Source organism: Trachypithecus francoisi, unplaced genomic scaffold, assembly GCF_009764315.1.
Source record: "Trachypithecus francoisi isolate TF-2019V2 unplaced genomic scaffold, Tfra_2.0 Lachesis_group8, whole genome shotgun sequence".
Classification (NCBI taxonomy): Eukaryota; Metazoa; Chordata; class Mammalia; order Primates; family Cercopithecidae; genus Trachypithecus; species Trachypithecus francoisi.
In genome coordinates, this window is record NW_022681473.1 from 28,636,278 (window position 1) to 28,652,300 (window position 16,023).

Sequence of the window (16,023 nt, forward strand, 5' to 3'; positions counted from 1 at the left end):
CTTTATGCCTTTTCATAATATTATAGAAAGTCCTGACGATTTTGGTCAATAGAGTATGGCAGAAGTTGGCTGGGCGTGGTGGCTCACACCTATATCTCAGCACTTTGGGAGGCCGAGGCAGGTGGATCACCTGAAGTTAGGAGTTTGAGACCAACCTGGCAAAAATGGCGAAACCTCATCTCTACTAAAAATACAAAAATTAGCTGGGTGTGGTGGTGCGGGCCTGTAATTTCAGCTACTCAGGAGGCTGAGGCAGGAGAATCACATGAACCTGGGAGGCAGAGGTTGCAATGAGCTGAGATCGTGCCACTGAACTCCAGCCTAGGTGACAGAGAAAGACTGTCTCAAAAAAAAGAAAAAAAAGTGATGCTATGTGATTTCTACACCTAGGATATAAAAGGCAATATAAGTACCCACAATGAGAAAGAGAACATTGCTTAGCCTCCCTTGCAGCTAGGTGTGCTCATGTGAGTATGTCATGATCAGGCAACCAGATCATGAGTGAAAGTGATGTGTGTAACTTTCAGGTCATCTCCTTATATATCAAGCTATCTGTCCTGGTCTCCCCCTTCTTGTTTCCTTTCTCTTTTTTCTTTTTTTTAAAATTTCAGTCTTGCTCCTTCTGTATGTCCCCCCTTTCTGGTAACTCAGAAATAGTAACTACTGTAGTAGTCTTGGAATTCCTGAGGAGGGGAGAGCTCCTTGTGGCCTAAACTGCTCATCTCTGGGGTATTCCAAGTGAGAGACGTTTTCTCATTGAAGGCACTTATTAGGCCATAACTTGCATCTCATTTTAGCCACTTCATGATGGGTTCTCTTTGTTATGGCAGCTTACCCTATGTTCTAACTAATACAGAATCCCTGGGCCACCTCAAAGATTCTACACTAAGAACCTAATGTGAGAAAGAATCATAGAGGAAACCCTAGAAACTAGATCCCACAAGTCCCCCAAAAGATGTACACATATCTGTCTTTCTGAACCTTTTCCCTGCCTTCCCATTCCTCCCTATTTGTCAGAGGTATGCAATGTAGGTCTTCCATGGCTCCATGTATGACTGACTGACACTGACCATTCTTGATAAGAGCTTGCAATCCACTCAAATCAGTTCAAATAAGGGAAAGGCATATTCCAGAAGACAAAGGCTTCACTGAAAAGGCAGAAACACTGGGCTTCCTGGGAATCTGGGAAAACATCTGAGAAAAAAAGCAAATACTCTCTCCATCTCTCTTTTGGGGATGGCCATCTCTGGCCTCTTGGGCTGGCCTCTAGGTGGACCAGCATCCCCTACTGTGAATTCTGCCTTTCCCAGCTGTAGCTTCTATGTGACTGTGTCGTATCCTACAGAATGATTTGCTTAGCATCCTAAGGCTGATTCAGTCCTGAGGGTCTTTCAAAGAGGCATTCTGATTTGCTGCTGGCCAGCTGGTAAACAGACTAGCCTAGGATCAATTGTCCACTTAAGGTTTGGTCAACAGTGACTGAGATGGCAGGGAGGTGTCTTGGAGAGCAGAGGGCTGCCCCTTCCAAAGGTCACGAGTGCACGGTCTGGAAGTTGCTGAGGACAGGGCAACTAATTCAACATACACTATGTACCCTGGCACTCGGGATGTATGGGGAATTCACGTATACTTTTAAACAGAAGGCCTTATGCAACATTTCTCAAGTTAGTAGCGGTCAAAGACATGGTTGTGTATTCCTGGTCTTTCTCTTCAACTAAAAAATAAGCTACTAGAATGAAGCAGCTCCTAAGAATTCTCTTGACTCTCAGCACCTAGCAATGTGCTCTGCAAAAAGGAGGGTTTCAGAGTAGCAGAGGTATCCATGTTGGCTGGATTTTGAAAATCCAGGAATCATGTTGCAACAACAAGCCTGCATTAAAAAGGATGTGCTATGAGGATCCATTTCATAAAGTATGGTTTGCATAAACTTACTCTTTATTTCTCCATTTCTGCTGTAGGGGTACAAATAAATTTTCTTAAAGAAAAAAAGGAGGGTTTCAATAACAGCTGACCTACTGATGCAAATTTGAGCAGCAGACACATGATGAAGGGCACGACGTCTGAAGGAAGAGAACTAATGGGAGAAGATGGGTAAGTGTCATTTAGAGGCATTCTACAAAATGAACTAAAGATGAACCAGACTGGGCCGAGCGCAGTGCCTCACACCTGTAACCCCAACACTTTGGGAAGCTGAGGCAGGTGGATCACGAGGTCAAGAGTTCAAGACAGCCTGGCCAACATGGTGTAACCCTGTCTCTACTAAAAACACAAAAATTAGCTGGGATTGGTGGCGGGCGCCTGTAATCCCAGCTACTTGGAAGGGTGAGGCAGACAAGTGCTTGAACCCGGGAGGCGGAGGTTGCAGTGAGCCAAGATCGTGCCACTGCACTCCAGCCTGGGCAACAGAGTGAGACTCTGTTTAGAGGGGGGGAAAAAAAAAGATGAACCAGACTGATAACGTGGTGGGTTTCCAGAGAGGAAAACAAGGTGGAAACAAGAAAGAGATCCTTGGAGTACTTGGGGGATGTGACAAGAACTGACATATTTGCAAAAGAGCACATTTCCACATTTCACTGGCCACAAAACTATCAGGAAGTCAAACTGGGGCCAAAAAAAAAAAAGACGTAATTGACTTGATTGAATAACCCAGGAAAGTTTTTCAAGCCACTTGTTGGAAGCAGGAGGTGGAGGATATCCCTTCCATGGTCACTGAGCTTCCCAAACCCTTCTCACCCCTGGAAATTCACAGGTCTACAATTCCCCAATTCCCAAGGCTCATCCTGCCATGTATACTAGCAGGGCTCAATAAGACACAAGGATAAGCAGAATTGTCACGGCTCACGGCATGCAGTGATAACAAGCTGCTCCTATGAATTCCTTTTCCAGGGTTGAACATCTCATTTCTCCTGGGTTTCATCCTGTCTCCACCTTCTCCTTGGACACTGCAGGGAGGGGGCCCCCAGCAGTCAGCCTCGATGCACCCTAACAGTTTCACGTCTCCCATTCCCCACACATACACATGCACACTTTGCTCCAGCCATAGAGAATCTCTGTCTTTGGATATACTATTCCCTCTCTGGCTGGATGCCCAGCCCCACGTTTGTTTTCAGGTCCATTTTTATGTATTTGTAAAGACTGGGCAGCGATTTCATTTCTCTGAAGGCTTGCCATATCCCCCTAGGAAAAACTGTCACTCCTCGCCAGCTTCAAGCTCCCACAGCATGCTGCTCATTCCTCTATTACAGCATTTATCACACTTGAGGGTAATTATCTGCAGGCTATTATGTTTCTCCGTTGCAGGACTGTGAGCAACTTTGATCTGATCTATAATAGTTTGTATTTCTTCCAGTACCTGGGTGAGACTGGGCAATTGCAGGCACTCTGCAAATGATGTGTACATGAACGAATGTTAGAGTCAAGAGAGTCAAAGGGTGTTTGGGGTCAGGGAGCTGAGATCCATAGCAGTCGGTCCATGGAGGGATAACAGTCCCCTCTACAATCAAGCAGCACAACACAGCAGTTTTAGGGCTCCAGAAACTTGCAGAGCAAACTTGTAGAGAGACAGCAAGCCCTACACCCGATCCCTGACTGCTCTGAAACTCAGTCCTTCCACCTCAGGAGGAATCGCACTCTGCCAGGTGTCCAGGCTGGACTCCACCATTCCCCAGGGAGAGAGAGGCAGGACAGAGGCGGGGACCAACTGGGATAGGGAAGAGGAGGGGAAACCTGCACCTGACAGAAATGGGGGAGACTAAAGAAACAGCCCTGAAGATTAATGCAGTAGCAAAGTGATCAGGAAGCAACTACTGTCTTTGACTGCAGAATCATTCTGACTTGCTTCTAAATGAAAGACCTTTCAGAAATCCTCAAACTCCTGCTGCTGTGGTTAAAGAAAAGGAAGCTTTTGTGATGCAAACACTCAATTACTAAGAAGAAAACCCCACCTGTACAGAAAGGCAGCAATCAACCTCTCCCAGTCTCCTTCAGTTTCTTCGAATGGAGTCAGCATTTTTGCCTCTCAGCCCAGCTGGGCTTTCAAACTCTTAAATTAAAAGTGGAAAAAAGGCTTTCACATTCTTCCTGTTAAACGGACCTCCAGCAGTTTCATTCTATGAAACGCTACAGGAATTCCTAAGGGTGATGATTCTCTCCTATGGACTCTCTAATGAAGCTCTTGACATCACTCAGCGGCCACAAGGTTTGGCAGAAATACTGACCACCCTTCAAATTCCAGGTTGTGACATTTTTGGTTGGATCCCCTAAACGCAGACTACTATTTTTTAAAAATATAAAGCTTTTTCCCATCCATATTTGGAAAACTAAACTAAAATTAGCACTTCTTCTATCACATGCCTCGCACGATTTCTGCAGAAATTATCTCTGCCTGCTTAGTCACTTGGTTCTATTTGGCGACAGAAAAAAGCAAAGATCTCTCTCTTCCAAAAGCATAAGCTCTTTTACTCTCAATTACCCAGGCTAGTGGGGGGCCTGGAGCAGCAAAGTGGAAAGCAAGCACAATCAGAAAATAATACGGCAGATTCTCTAGTTCCACAAAATGAGTATCCCCATGGTGATACGCAGCTTGCTACGCTCATTCAGTTTGTCATCAAATCTTGGCGATTCTAGCCTGAAATACTTCCTGAAGCCATCCCCTCTATGTTCCCACTGCCACCACCTGCACGTGTCTTACCTGTGACTTCCCACAGCCCATGGAAGAGAGTTCAACATCCTTCCCATGGTTTCCCAGGCCTGCAGTCCACATAGGCCACCATGGACCACTCCAGCTTCCCTGCAGGCTGTTCTTCCACTGTCCATGACAAAGATTCTCTCCTTGACCAAACTCCACTCTGGCTCTTCTAAGCTCTCTTCTCAAAGAGGCCCTAGCTTTGCGGCTTTGCATTCCTCTCTGCATTGTCTGATTCTAGCCGAGCCCTGATGAGTCAGTTTAGCAAAATCCTCCATTTGCCACATGCTCACCCTTGATATCTGATCCTGTTCCTCATCCTTCACCATCCTCCCGGTGATGTCTGATCACCCTGGCCTGCCTTCAGTGAGAATCCCATCAGGTCCATTGAGTCAGAATCCCCCCTTACCCTGATGTTTCCTCTTAGTAATTTTCCATGCACTAACCCCATCCTACTGCTTGGCTAAAAATTCCCACTTTTCCTATTATATTTGGAATTGAACCCAGTTCTATACTGAGGTCTCTTTTCCCTGATGGCAACCCTTTTTCCAGATAAAGTTTGTTTTTAGCGCTTTACCATCTAGCTCTGGCTTTTCTTTGACATCCACCCCAGGGCAATCGTGTTGATCTGCCAGTTCCTCAAATGCATCACGCTGTTTCTCACCTCGGGATCCGCTTACCTGCCATTCTCTCTGCTTAGAAGGATCCTTCTCCCCTGACACTCCTCTCTCTTGTCTAGTTAACTCTTCCCCGTCCTTCTGGTTTCAACTTCAGCATCACTGTCTTGAGAAAGCCTCAGCACCCCACAGACTGCCCTGCCATTCACTTACAGAGTGTCCTGAGCCTGTCCTTGCAACCCATTCCTCACGCTACTGACCAACTGAACACCCACTTTTACTATAGAATATGAGCTCTATCAGAGCAGAGACCACATTTGTCTGGCTCCCTATTACCGTTCTTCAATTCTAAGATACAATTTTCTTTTTACATTTTAACATTTAGAAATTGGAACACTTTTTTTTTTTTTTTGAGACGGAGTCTCACTGTGTCGCCTAGGCTGGAGTGCAATGGCGCAATCTTGGCTCACTGGAAGCTCCACCTACCAGGTTCACACCATTCTTCTGCCTCAGCCTCCTGAGTAGCTGAGACTACAGATGCCCACCACCACGCTCAGCTAATTTTGTTTTCATATTTTTAGTAGAGACAGGGTTTCATCGTGTTAGCCAGGATGGTCTCGATCTCCTGACCTCGTGATCCACCCACCTTGGCCTCCCAAAGTGCCGGGATTACAGGCATGAGCTACCGCGCCTGGCCTGGAATGCATTTTAAAAACAACAGTGTACCATAATTTAATGGTCAGTATTGTTTCTTTCTCGGTAAAACATAAAATAATGATGGCCCTTACAATAGATGGCATTTTAAGATTTAGCAAAATTTGGTATGTGCCTTTGTCTCCTGGGCATAGTGCCTAGCACACAGTAGCAATCAAAAATACAGTCATGCGTTGCTTAACGACAGGGATATATTCTAAGAAATGCATCATTAGGCGACTTCATCACGGTGTGCACATCATAGAATGAACTGACACAAAGCTGGATGGAACAGCCTACTACACACCTAGGCTCTACGGTACAGCCTGCTGCTCCTAGGTTATAAACCTGTACAGCATGTTACTGTACTGAACCCTGTAGGCAATTGTAACACAATGGCAAGTATTTGTGTAAACATAGAAAAAATACAGTAAAAATATTGTATTATAATTTCATGGGACCACAGTCATACACGTAGGTTGACTGCAATGTCATTATGCAGCACATGACTATACCTGTTAAATTACAGACAGAGGCCGGGTGCGGAGGCTCACACCTGTAATCTCAGCACTTTGGGAGGCTGAGGTTGGACAGATCACCTGAGGTCAGGAGTTCGAGACCAGCCTGGCCAACATGGTGAAATCCCGTCTCTAATAAAAATACAAAAATCAGTGGGGCATGGTAGCGGGCACCTCTCAGCTACCTGGGAGGTTGTGGCAGGAGAATTGCTTGACCCTGGGAGGCAGGGGTTGCAGTGAGCTGAGATCACGCCATTGCACTCCAGCCCGGGTGACAAGAGCAAAACTCTGTCTCAGAAAAAAAAAACCAGACATTTCCTGAGGATCCAATATCAATCAGTTTTGCTGTGTAGCAAACACATCTTAAAATCTCAGTGGTTTACAACAGCAAAGATTTACTGGCTTCTCCCGGATTTGCAGGTTGGCTGTGGCTCTGCTGGCTTCAGCTGGGATAGATCCTGAGCTGTGGGGTGGGTCCGGGTTGGTTCCATGTGCCACTGCATTCTCTTTGGACTAGCAGCTCCCAGGGTATATTTTTTTCCAGGAAGATCCTTGAGATGCAAGAGGCCATGCTGGTCTCATGCTGACAGCCAACATTCCACGGGCCAAAGCAAGCCCCACATCCACGGGGCAGGGACAGTTCCTCTGGCCATTCTGCCAGGTCATACAGCAGAGGGGAGGAGTGAAGCACTGAAAGTAAAAATGCAGTCTATCACAGACCCCATATGGTGGTGGTGGGTTTGGGGTAGGTGGAGCGTGTGAAGGGACACCAAACTCCAAATTTCAGCAGTAGCTAAAGGACAGTTCCCTTGATGAACCATATGCAATATGCCCCTGGTCATCACAGATGCAGGACACAGAAGCCACAGAGTTAGCAGTGTTGGCCTCATTTGGTGACCCCTCTGCCTGCCAGCCCTAAGGACCCTCCTCCTGGGGTCCCCCACCTCTGAGGTTTTATTTGAGGTATCTATTTGAGAGGGTAAGGCAAGAAGCAGTCACTGTCCCTAATTCTTTCTTCTCATAGATACATATATATTCACTGTGAGCCCAGAATCCAGCAATCAATCAGGGTCAGTAACCACTAACTTAGGCATAGAACTCGAAGGGGAAAGTACAACTGTCCAAGGTCCTTAAAACACAGATATTGATGGATTAGGCCATAGCTCTCAAGGAACATGGAAGGGTTCTGACTCCATTGACTCCAGGTCCAGGGCTGCTGTAGAGAGAGATAATGAGGTCTGTGCACCAAGTACAGAAAATGAACTTGAAATACAGGCTGGGAGGTGTCCTCCTAACCAAGCGTGGCTCTACCAAGTCCCACACCATAGGCAGACCAGGAGTTCTCCCTACCAAGGCGATTCTTTACCAGCAGCTCTCCTTACCAAGGCGATTCTTTACCAGCAGCTCTCCCTGCCAAGGGGATTCTTTATCAGCAACTGTCACAGTTCCCACACTGTATCCAGCCTTTCCCTTCCTTGGAACCTCACTTCCCTTCACTCTTGTACTCTGATCACTCTCCCGCAGTTTCACGTCCTCTTGGCTATATTTTTGCTCTGGCACTTAGTGAATGTCTGTCCCTTGCTTAAGTGTGACTTCTCCGGGACTGTATTAGTTGGCTATGGCTGCTGCAACAAAGTATCACAGACTAGGCAGCTTAAATAATAGAAATGTGTTGCCTCCTCAGAGGCCAGAAGTCCAAGATCCAAGTGTCGGCAGGGTTGGCTCCTTCTGAGGGCTGCGAGAGAGAATCTGTTCCGAGCCTCTCCTGGCTTCTGGTGTTTGCTGGTGATCTCTGCTGATCTTTGGCTTGTAAATGCGTCATCCCAATTTCTGCCTTCACCTTCACCCAGTGTTCTCTCTGTGTGATGTCGGTGTCCGAACTTCCCTTTTTATAAGAACACCGGTCGTATCAGATTAGAGCCCCACACAACTCCAGTATGACCTCATCTTCACGAGTCACATCGGCAATGACCCTATCTCCAAATAAGGTCATACTCTGAGGCACTGGGGTTTAGGACATCACACAAGAATTTCAGCGGGGGAGGAGGACAATTCAACAAGGGGCCAAGATCACTTCTATACCCCTGCATGCAGCCAGGGGCCTGGCACAGGGGAGGCAACCCCTCACCTACCCATTACCTCCCCACAGACAAAAATGCCAACTTGAAGAATGCATACACTCTCACCACCACACCCACCCCCTTGTCTTTCTCTCTCTCTCTCTCTCTCTCACACACACACACATACACACACACACACACTTTTGCAGAAGGAACAGGACAAAGCTGTCAGTGTTAGCTTCCAGTGAGGTGCCAAATCTCACAGCCAGCTTTTCAAATTCTCCTCAAGCCTTATCACTAGGATACAGCAAGCAAGATAAAGAAACTGCCAAAACACTTAATTAACTCTCCTGGCATTGGTGGCTTCTTGAGAAGGGCTTAACTTCCCGGCATTCCTCAGAAGGAGGGAAGGTGGACAGGCACATTATTCTTTTTCCTGGAAAGGAAAACTTTTGGAGTACAAAGAGAGGAAAACGTGCTAGTCTTCAAACTTACCTCCCCCATAAACTCACAGGCCAAGAGTTGGACTGACCACCTGCAAGCCCTGGGCCCAGCTCAGTGTTACCAGCCAGCAGTCTCAAGGGGTGATGAAAAACACGAGTCTGTCCATTAGTGTGATGACCCGAGTTCCCATCCTGGCTCCACCACCTGCTCCCTATGCAGACTTGACCAGTAGTAACAAACTATGTGTTCCTCAGTTTCTTCATCTAGAAAATGGGGCTGATAAGAGCACCCACTCTCAGAGGGAATCTGTGAGAACTGTATAGGAAAATACAACAATGGTTAGAATGGTGCCTGACATGCAGTTAGTACTCCAAATGTTTGCTTTTTTTTTTTTTTCTTTTTTTGAGACAAAGTCTCGCTCTGTTACCCAGGCTGGAGTGCAGTGGTGCCATCTCAGCTCACTGCAAGCTCCGCCTCACGGGTTCACACCATTCTCCAGCCTCAGCCTCCGGAGCAGCTGGGACTACAGGTGCCCGCCACCAGGCCTGGCTAATTTTTTTGTATTTTTTTAGGAGAGACAGGGTTTCACCATGTTAGCCAGGCTGGTCTCGATCTCCTGACCTCGTGATCCACCCGCCTTGGCCTCCCAAAGTGTTGGGATTACAGGTGTGAGCCACGGTGCCTGGCCAATATTTGCTATTCTTATAAATCCCTGCATGATCTTCCAAAGGTTTCAGTGATCACTGTGACCTGAGTCACCACAAGCTCTTGGTGGTTAGAGCAGTGAGAACTGGGGCCCACCTGAGAAGTATTCAGTATGTCAGTTATCTAATGTGGCAAAAAAAAATGACCCCCAAAACTTAGAAGTTTAAACAAACAAACATTTATGATCTCACAGTTTCTATGGGTCAGAAACCTAGGAGTGGCCACACCTGGCTCAGGGTGTCTTACAAGGCTACAGTCGGAGTGTCAGCCAGGGCTGCAGATGTCTTCATTTGACTAGGGGAGGACCCACTTCTAACCTCACTCATGCGGCTATTGGCAGGTCTCAGTTCCCTGCTGGCTTTGGTTGGAGCTGTCCTTCAGTTCCTTGCCACGTCTTAGGGCACCATGAGTAAGCGAGTCCAGGATACATACACACTTAAGAATGATTAAATATTGTATGATTCCACTATATGAGGTACCTAGAGTTACCAAATTAATGAAGATAGAAGTAGAATGATGACTGCCCGGGGCCTGGGGGGAAGGAGAGCAGGGAATTATTTTCAGGTTTGCAAAATGAAAATGTTCCGGAGATTGGTTGCACAACAGTGTGAACATACTTAACACTACGGAACTGTATACTTAAAAACAGTGAAAATGATACATTTTATGGTAGACAAATTTTGACACACACCAAAAGAATGGGATGTAAGATCTAGATCACATTTGAAGGGATGAGATTATACCAGGGCATGAATACCAGGATGTAGGGATCATCAGAGGCTGCCCACCACATTCAGTCAACATTTGTAAGGCCATCTGAGTGCCGGCCACCCCCAACATGTGCATGGCAGGACCTGCTAACTCTCAGATCTGTCCCTCTCATGGAGAGGTCCCAAGCAACAAAAAAACCATCGAAAGCCTGCTCCACAGCTCTTACTTTTAGAATTATCTTGTAAACAGGTTATGTTTCCAATCAATGAGCCCCAATTCAAATTCAGTTCCACCACAACCTTCTTTGGTCTCTAATACATCTCATATAGAATACAAAGACAGAATAATGACTACACTTTCAGGACCCCATTCTTGTGCCCATTTCCTTACAGACCATACTGTTAGTTTTCAAGCCAAGGATAAGGAGGGGAACTAAATCCCAGATAAGGAGAGAAAGGAGGAGGGGCTCCCATAAACTGGTGTTGCTAAAGTGGAGAAACCACCATTTCATACCCTAGTCAAATTGGAAGAAAATTATTTCAAGCACTCTCCTCTTTCTGGTCTTGGAGCCAGTTTGCTCTACTCCATCAAGATAAATATGATAAAATGTCATTTTTTCCCACATAACTGAGAGCAAAGATCTATTTTTAAGGGCGACACACCCAGCAGGAGGAGAGAGAACAAAGTTTGACTAAGTGAGTTCACATAGAGAGGTGCTTAGCAGAGTACTCGGTACATCGAAAGGTATTGTTAAGATGACAGTGGGTCAGCCGGGCGCGGTGGCTCACACCTGTAATCCCAGCACTTTGGGAGGCCGAGGCAGGCAGATCACGAGGTCAGGAGATCGAGACCATCCTGGCTAACACGGTGAAACCCTGTCTCTACTAAAAATACAAAAAATTAGCCGGGTGTGGTGGTGGGCACCTGTAGTCCCAGCCGGTCAGGAGGCTGAGGCAGGAGAATGGCGTGAACCCGGGAGGCGGAGCTTGCAGTGAGCTGAGATTACGCCACTGCACTCCAGCCTGGGTGACAGAGCGAGACTTCGTCTCAAAAAATGAAAAATAAAAAAAAAATAAGATGACAGTGGGTCAAATCCTATGTGGCATAGGGCAATATTTTGTCTAGTCAAAATATCTCTGAGATTCTTCAGGAAAATACTGCATGGAGCTCAGTGTGGGTCAGTTTTCCCACAGCACTGATGCATTGAGGTTCCTTTGGTCAAGCACCAAAATGAGTTAGTCGGTTTGGACATGGAGATTACATGATACAAGAAAACACACTCTCAATACCAGAGTCTCACTCAGGGCAGGGAGATATGTACACCCTATGAGGGACGAGGCTCCAGAACTGCAGACAGCTAAGGGAACTCCAGATCTGTCTCCCATCTCACACTCACTGCACGGCAGATTCCCACTGAGGAAATGATGGAACTTTCTACTCCACTTAAACAACAATAATAATACTTGTTGTTATTATTTTAATAGACCGTGGATATCTGAACTCATGTAACTTAAAAACCTACACGGTGCAATATCACACAGGGTGCAAATTAAAATACAGCATTAATAACAACACCCTAAGAAGTCTTTTCTAGTCTTCAGCACTTAGCAAATCCACTATGTACTGAGCACAATGCCATGACATAGGTTCGGCGGGATTTGAGAGGCAACATGGGCACACGTCCTTTTCTTGTTACTCTGCTTGGGTAGCTCACAGCAATGCCTTCCACAAGTGGCCACCTTGTGGGGTGGCTGTTATACCATGAAACTGACAGGTGTCACCAATCACTTGGTGGGCCTTATTTTCTGGGAGCATATGCACATGTAGCTTATTTTCTTTTTTTTTTTTTGAGACGAAGTCTCGCTCTGTCGCCCAGGCTGGAGTGCAGTGGCCGGATCTCAGCTCACTGCAAGCTCCGCCTCCCAGGTTCATGCCATTCTCCTGCCTCAGCCTCCCGAGTAGCTGGGACTACAGGCGCCCGCCCCCTCACCTGGCTAGTTTTTTGTATTTTTTAGTAGAGACGGGGTTTCACCGTATTAGCCAGGATGGTCTTGATCTCCTGACCTCGTGATCCGCCCGTCTCGGCCTCCGAAAGTGCTGGGATTACAGGCTTGAGCCACCGCGCCCGGCCACATGTAGCTTATTTTCTAAGGAGATGCCCTCTGGCTAAGGAAGGCACAAAGCTGCGATTCGAAGGAAGGTATCTGTCAAGAGTTGGGCTTCATGTGTATCTGTCCACCATTAACTTTCTCCATAAACCTCATATTTATGAGACGTGGAATATGGAGAGAGAGAAAAGTAGAACTTAAAAAAATAGGAGCTTTAAAGAGCCTATAGAGAGACCCACCATTCTTCTTAAGGGCAAGCAAAAATCCACTTCAGTAAAACACTGGGAAGGGCACAAAAGAAGGTGTTGCCCAAACCACTGACAGGCCTAACCTCCACATCTTAGACTTGGGAGCCTTTTCACTGAACATCTTAGGGCGCCATGAGTGAGTCCAGGATACATATACACTTAAGAAACTGTATAGGCTGGGCGTAGTGGCTCACGCCTGTAATCCCAGCATTTTGGGAGGCCAAGGTGGGCAGATGACAAGGTCAAGAGATCAAGACCATCCTGGCCAACATGGTGAAACCCCATCTCTTAAAAATACAAAAATGAGCTGGGCGTGGTGGTGCACACTTGTAGTCCCAGCTACTCAGGAGGCTGAGGCAGGAGAATCACTTGAACCCGGGAGGCAGAGGTTGCAGTGAGCTGAGATCACATCACTGCACTACAGCCTGGGCAACAGAGCAAGCCTCCATCCTGCCCTCAACCAAAAAAAGAAATTGTGTAAGAAATAATCTCCATAGAAAATGTTCTCCAATCCTTCCTATCTAGGCTAATACTTACTTGATTTTGTATTCTTGTTCCCTATTTGGTGTCCATCACTGGCAAGACATTGGCATGTTTGGTTTTATAAAAATTTGATCTGGTATACAGGCCACCAATACGTTGCGTTCAGTCAGAAGTTTGGAAATTTCTAGGCAAATGGCAGGATTATAAACCTCTCTAAGGTGAGTGGAGAATGGTGGAGCTCAGCCTTCAGTGTGCATTAGAATCACCTTGAGAGCTTGTTAAGTAAAACACAGATGGCTGGGCCCACCCTCGCCAGTTGATTTAGCAGATCTGGAATGGGAACTGAACAGCTGCATTTCCTGAGTTCTCATGTGATGCTGATGCTCCCGGACTGAGCATTACACTTTGAGAACCCCTGTGAAGGGTAGACCCAAGAAGGATATTTTCCAGGCAGAGACAGTAAGAAGCTAATTCTTTCCAAGACTCGGCTCCCACAGCTGTTCTCTGCACAAATCTTGGCAGAGTCTTTGCCAATACACATTTTGTCTTTTCTTTCCTGTGGACCTCAGGCATATAGATTTGGATTGACCATAATCTTTGGTTTGTGACCCACTCTCACCAGTGGTTAGGCATGACCATCTGTTCGTTCAGTCATTCATTTTTAATAACACTAATCAAAATAAAAGTTAGGACCTTGAAAATAACCTACACCTAACCACATGGAACTTATCCATCATCTATCCTACCTCCCAATATATGAGTTCATCAGCTAAGCAGTTAACCATCTTTCTCTTACTTTTCTTTTTACACTTTTATTAGATCTATAAACTATGGTACAATCATACAGTGGAACACTGAACATCAGTCAAGACCAACAATCTCCAACAACAAACAAGAATACAGGTGAATCACAGCAATATAATACTAAGTGAAAAAAGGAAAGATTACATACAGATGATATCAGTTTATAACATTAGAAATATATATTCTTTCGGATGCCTTAAAACAGATGTGCATTTTAAATCTTAGTATTTCTAATCACTGAAGAAATACTAAAAAAAAGAGTCCACGAGTAAAGAAATGTACCCAGTCAGTTTTAACAAGGGAGGACATGACCTTACCCCATTGTGTCCTCCTCAGACTCCCTAACAAAGCTCGTCCTCCAGCTGCATCCTTCAGCTTCCATGAAACAGCGCCAAATCAAGAGCCCAGACACAAGGAGGCAATTCACAAAAAAGGAAACGCAGCAGTAAACAAACATGAGGGGGAAAGACATGAACTCTGCTCACAATCAGAGAAATGCAAATAAAAGCATTTTGGGAGGCTGTCATTCTGTGACTACCAAATTAGCAAAATGGAAAAAAAAATAGGGCAGCAGTTGTGATGCCTGTGAATGTCTGTGATAGTACAGTAAAACTGTAAAACCGACAGGCAGAGACAATGATGTCAGCAATGTAAACTAAAAAACAAACAAACAGCTGCATGCTGCGGTGTAACGCACACCTGTGCAGACATCCCATTCTGCGGAGTTTATCCCAAAGAAGTCATTCAAGGGAAAGAAACAACCTGGATCGCCCCAACAAGGCAGTGCCTCAGAAAACCACAGCAGGGCAACATGACGGTATGTAACACAGTTGGGGCATATTATAGTTTCGAAGAGAAATGTATAGATGATATTTAATTCAGGAACAATACAAAATACAAAATGGTAGGTGTGTTGTAGTTAAAGCCATGTAAACACGGGTACCTACCTGTACAAGGACCGCAAGCGAGGCCGAGTGCAAAAACATAGCTATTGTGTTTGGGAGTGGGGACGGATGTGGCTTTCTGCCTTTCAGTGTGTTAGTGCGTTCCGTCACTGCAGTTTGGTGTCGCAATGATCTTTTTAAAGCTTGAGAGGTTCCTACCTTGAGAACTTTCACAGCTTTCCTCATCACTGTTGTCTTGACAGTTATTCTGTCCATCGCAGATGAAGCTCTTGTCAATACAGAGGCCGTTCTTGCAGTGGTAGCGGCAGTGGAGCAAAGCAGAGGGTTTGCTGCTGCGGAGGGAAAACATAGCACATGACCAGCGAGGCCAGCAAGTCCCCTTGGGGACCGTGGAACTTCTTCCAGCCTGGGGTGTGTCCTGCTCAGGAAGCAGTAAGCTTATCTTCTAAGATGGCACACTCAAAGCCCATCCTGGAAGACTGGCCAGCCAAACCTGGACACAAGACTTACTCTGCCTCATTCTAAAACTTCTTGGGGGGTCTTTGGAGAGCTCTGCCACTCTGGTTAAGTCAGTCTGCTTAATAACTGAATATTTGTGCCTTTCAACACCAGCAACAGGAATCTCTCTGAGATGTACTGAATCTTGGGTTCGTCAACATTTACCTTTTTTGGTGACAGCACAGGGTCATTCTTAGGAACATTAATTTTTAGACCAGGCTATAATACAGAGTTGCCTTTGGCTCCTTTTTAGAACTTTCTAGTCTCTTTTTAAACTGTCCTAGGCTGTTGTGCTTTTGGAATTCTTTTAAATTTTTTCTTCTATTTTTGTTTTTTTATTTATGCAAATTTTGTTACATATACATAAGGTATGATGTGATCAATTTTGTTACATATACATAAGACATGATGTGATCAAGTCAGGGTATTCAGGTGTCCATTACCCAAGTGCAGTACTTTTTTGTTAAGTATATTCACCCTACTCTGGTTTTTTATCTCACTGTATGTTTGTATCCTTTAACCCACTTCTCTTCATCTCTTTGTCG

At 45.7% G+C, this 16,023-nt stretch overlaps 1 protein-coding gene across 1 annotated transcript in view; it reads right to left on the reverse strand.

The window, feature by feature from the left end:
• The window catches only part of LDLRAD3 (low density lipoprotein receptor class A domain containing 3), a 293,157-nt gene that overhangs the window by 116,220 nt on the left and 160,914 nt on the right, over positions 1–16,023 (reverse strand). The window contains 2 exon segments of the mRNA XM_033205049.1: positions 15,179–15,286; positions 15,289–15,312. Of these exon segments, the coding sequence (XP_033060940.1) occupies positions 15,179–15,286; positions 15,289–15,312 (132 nt within the window).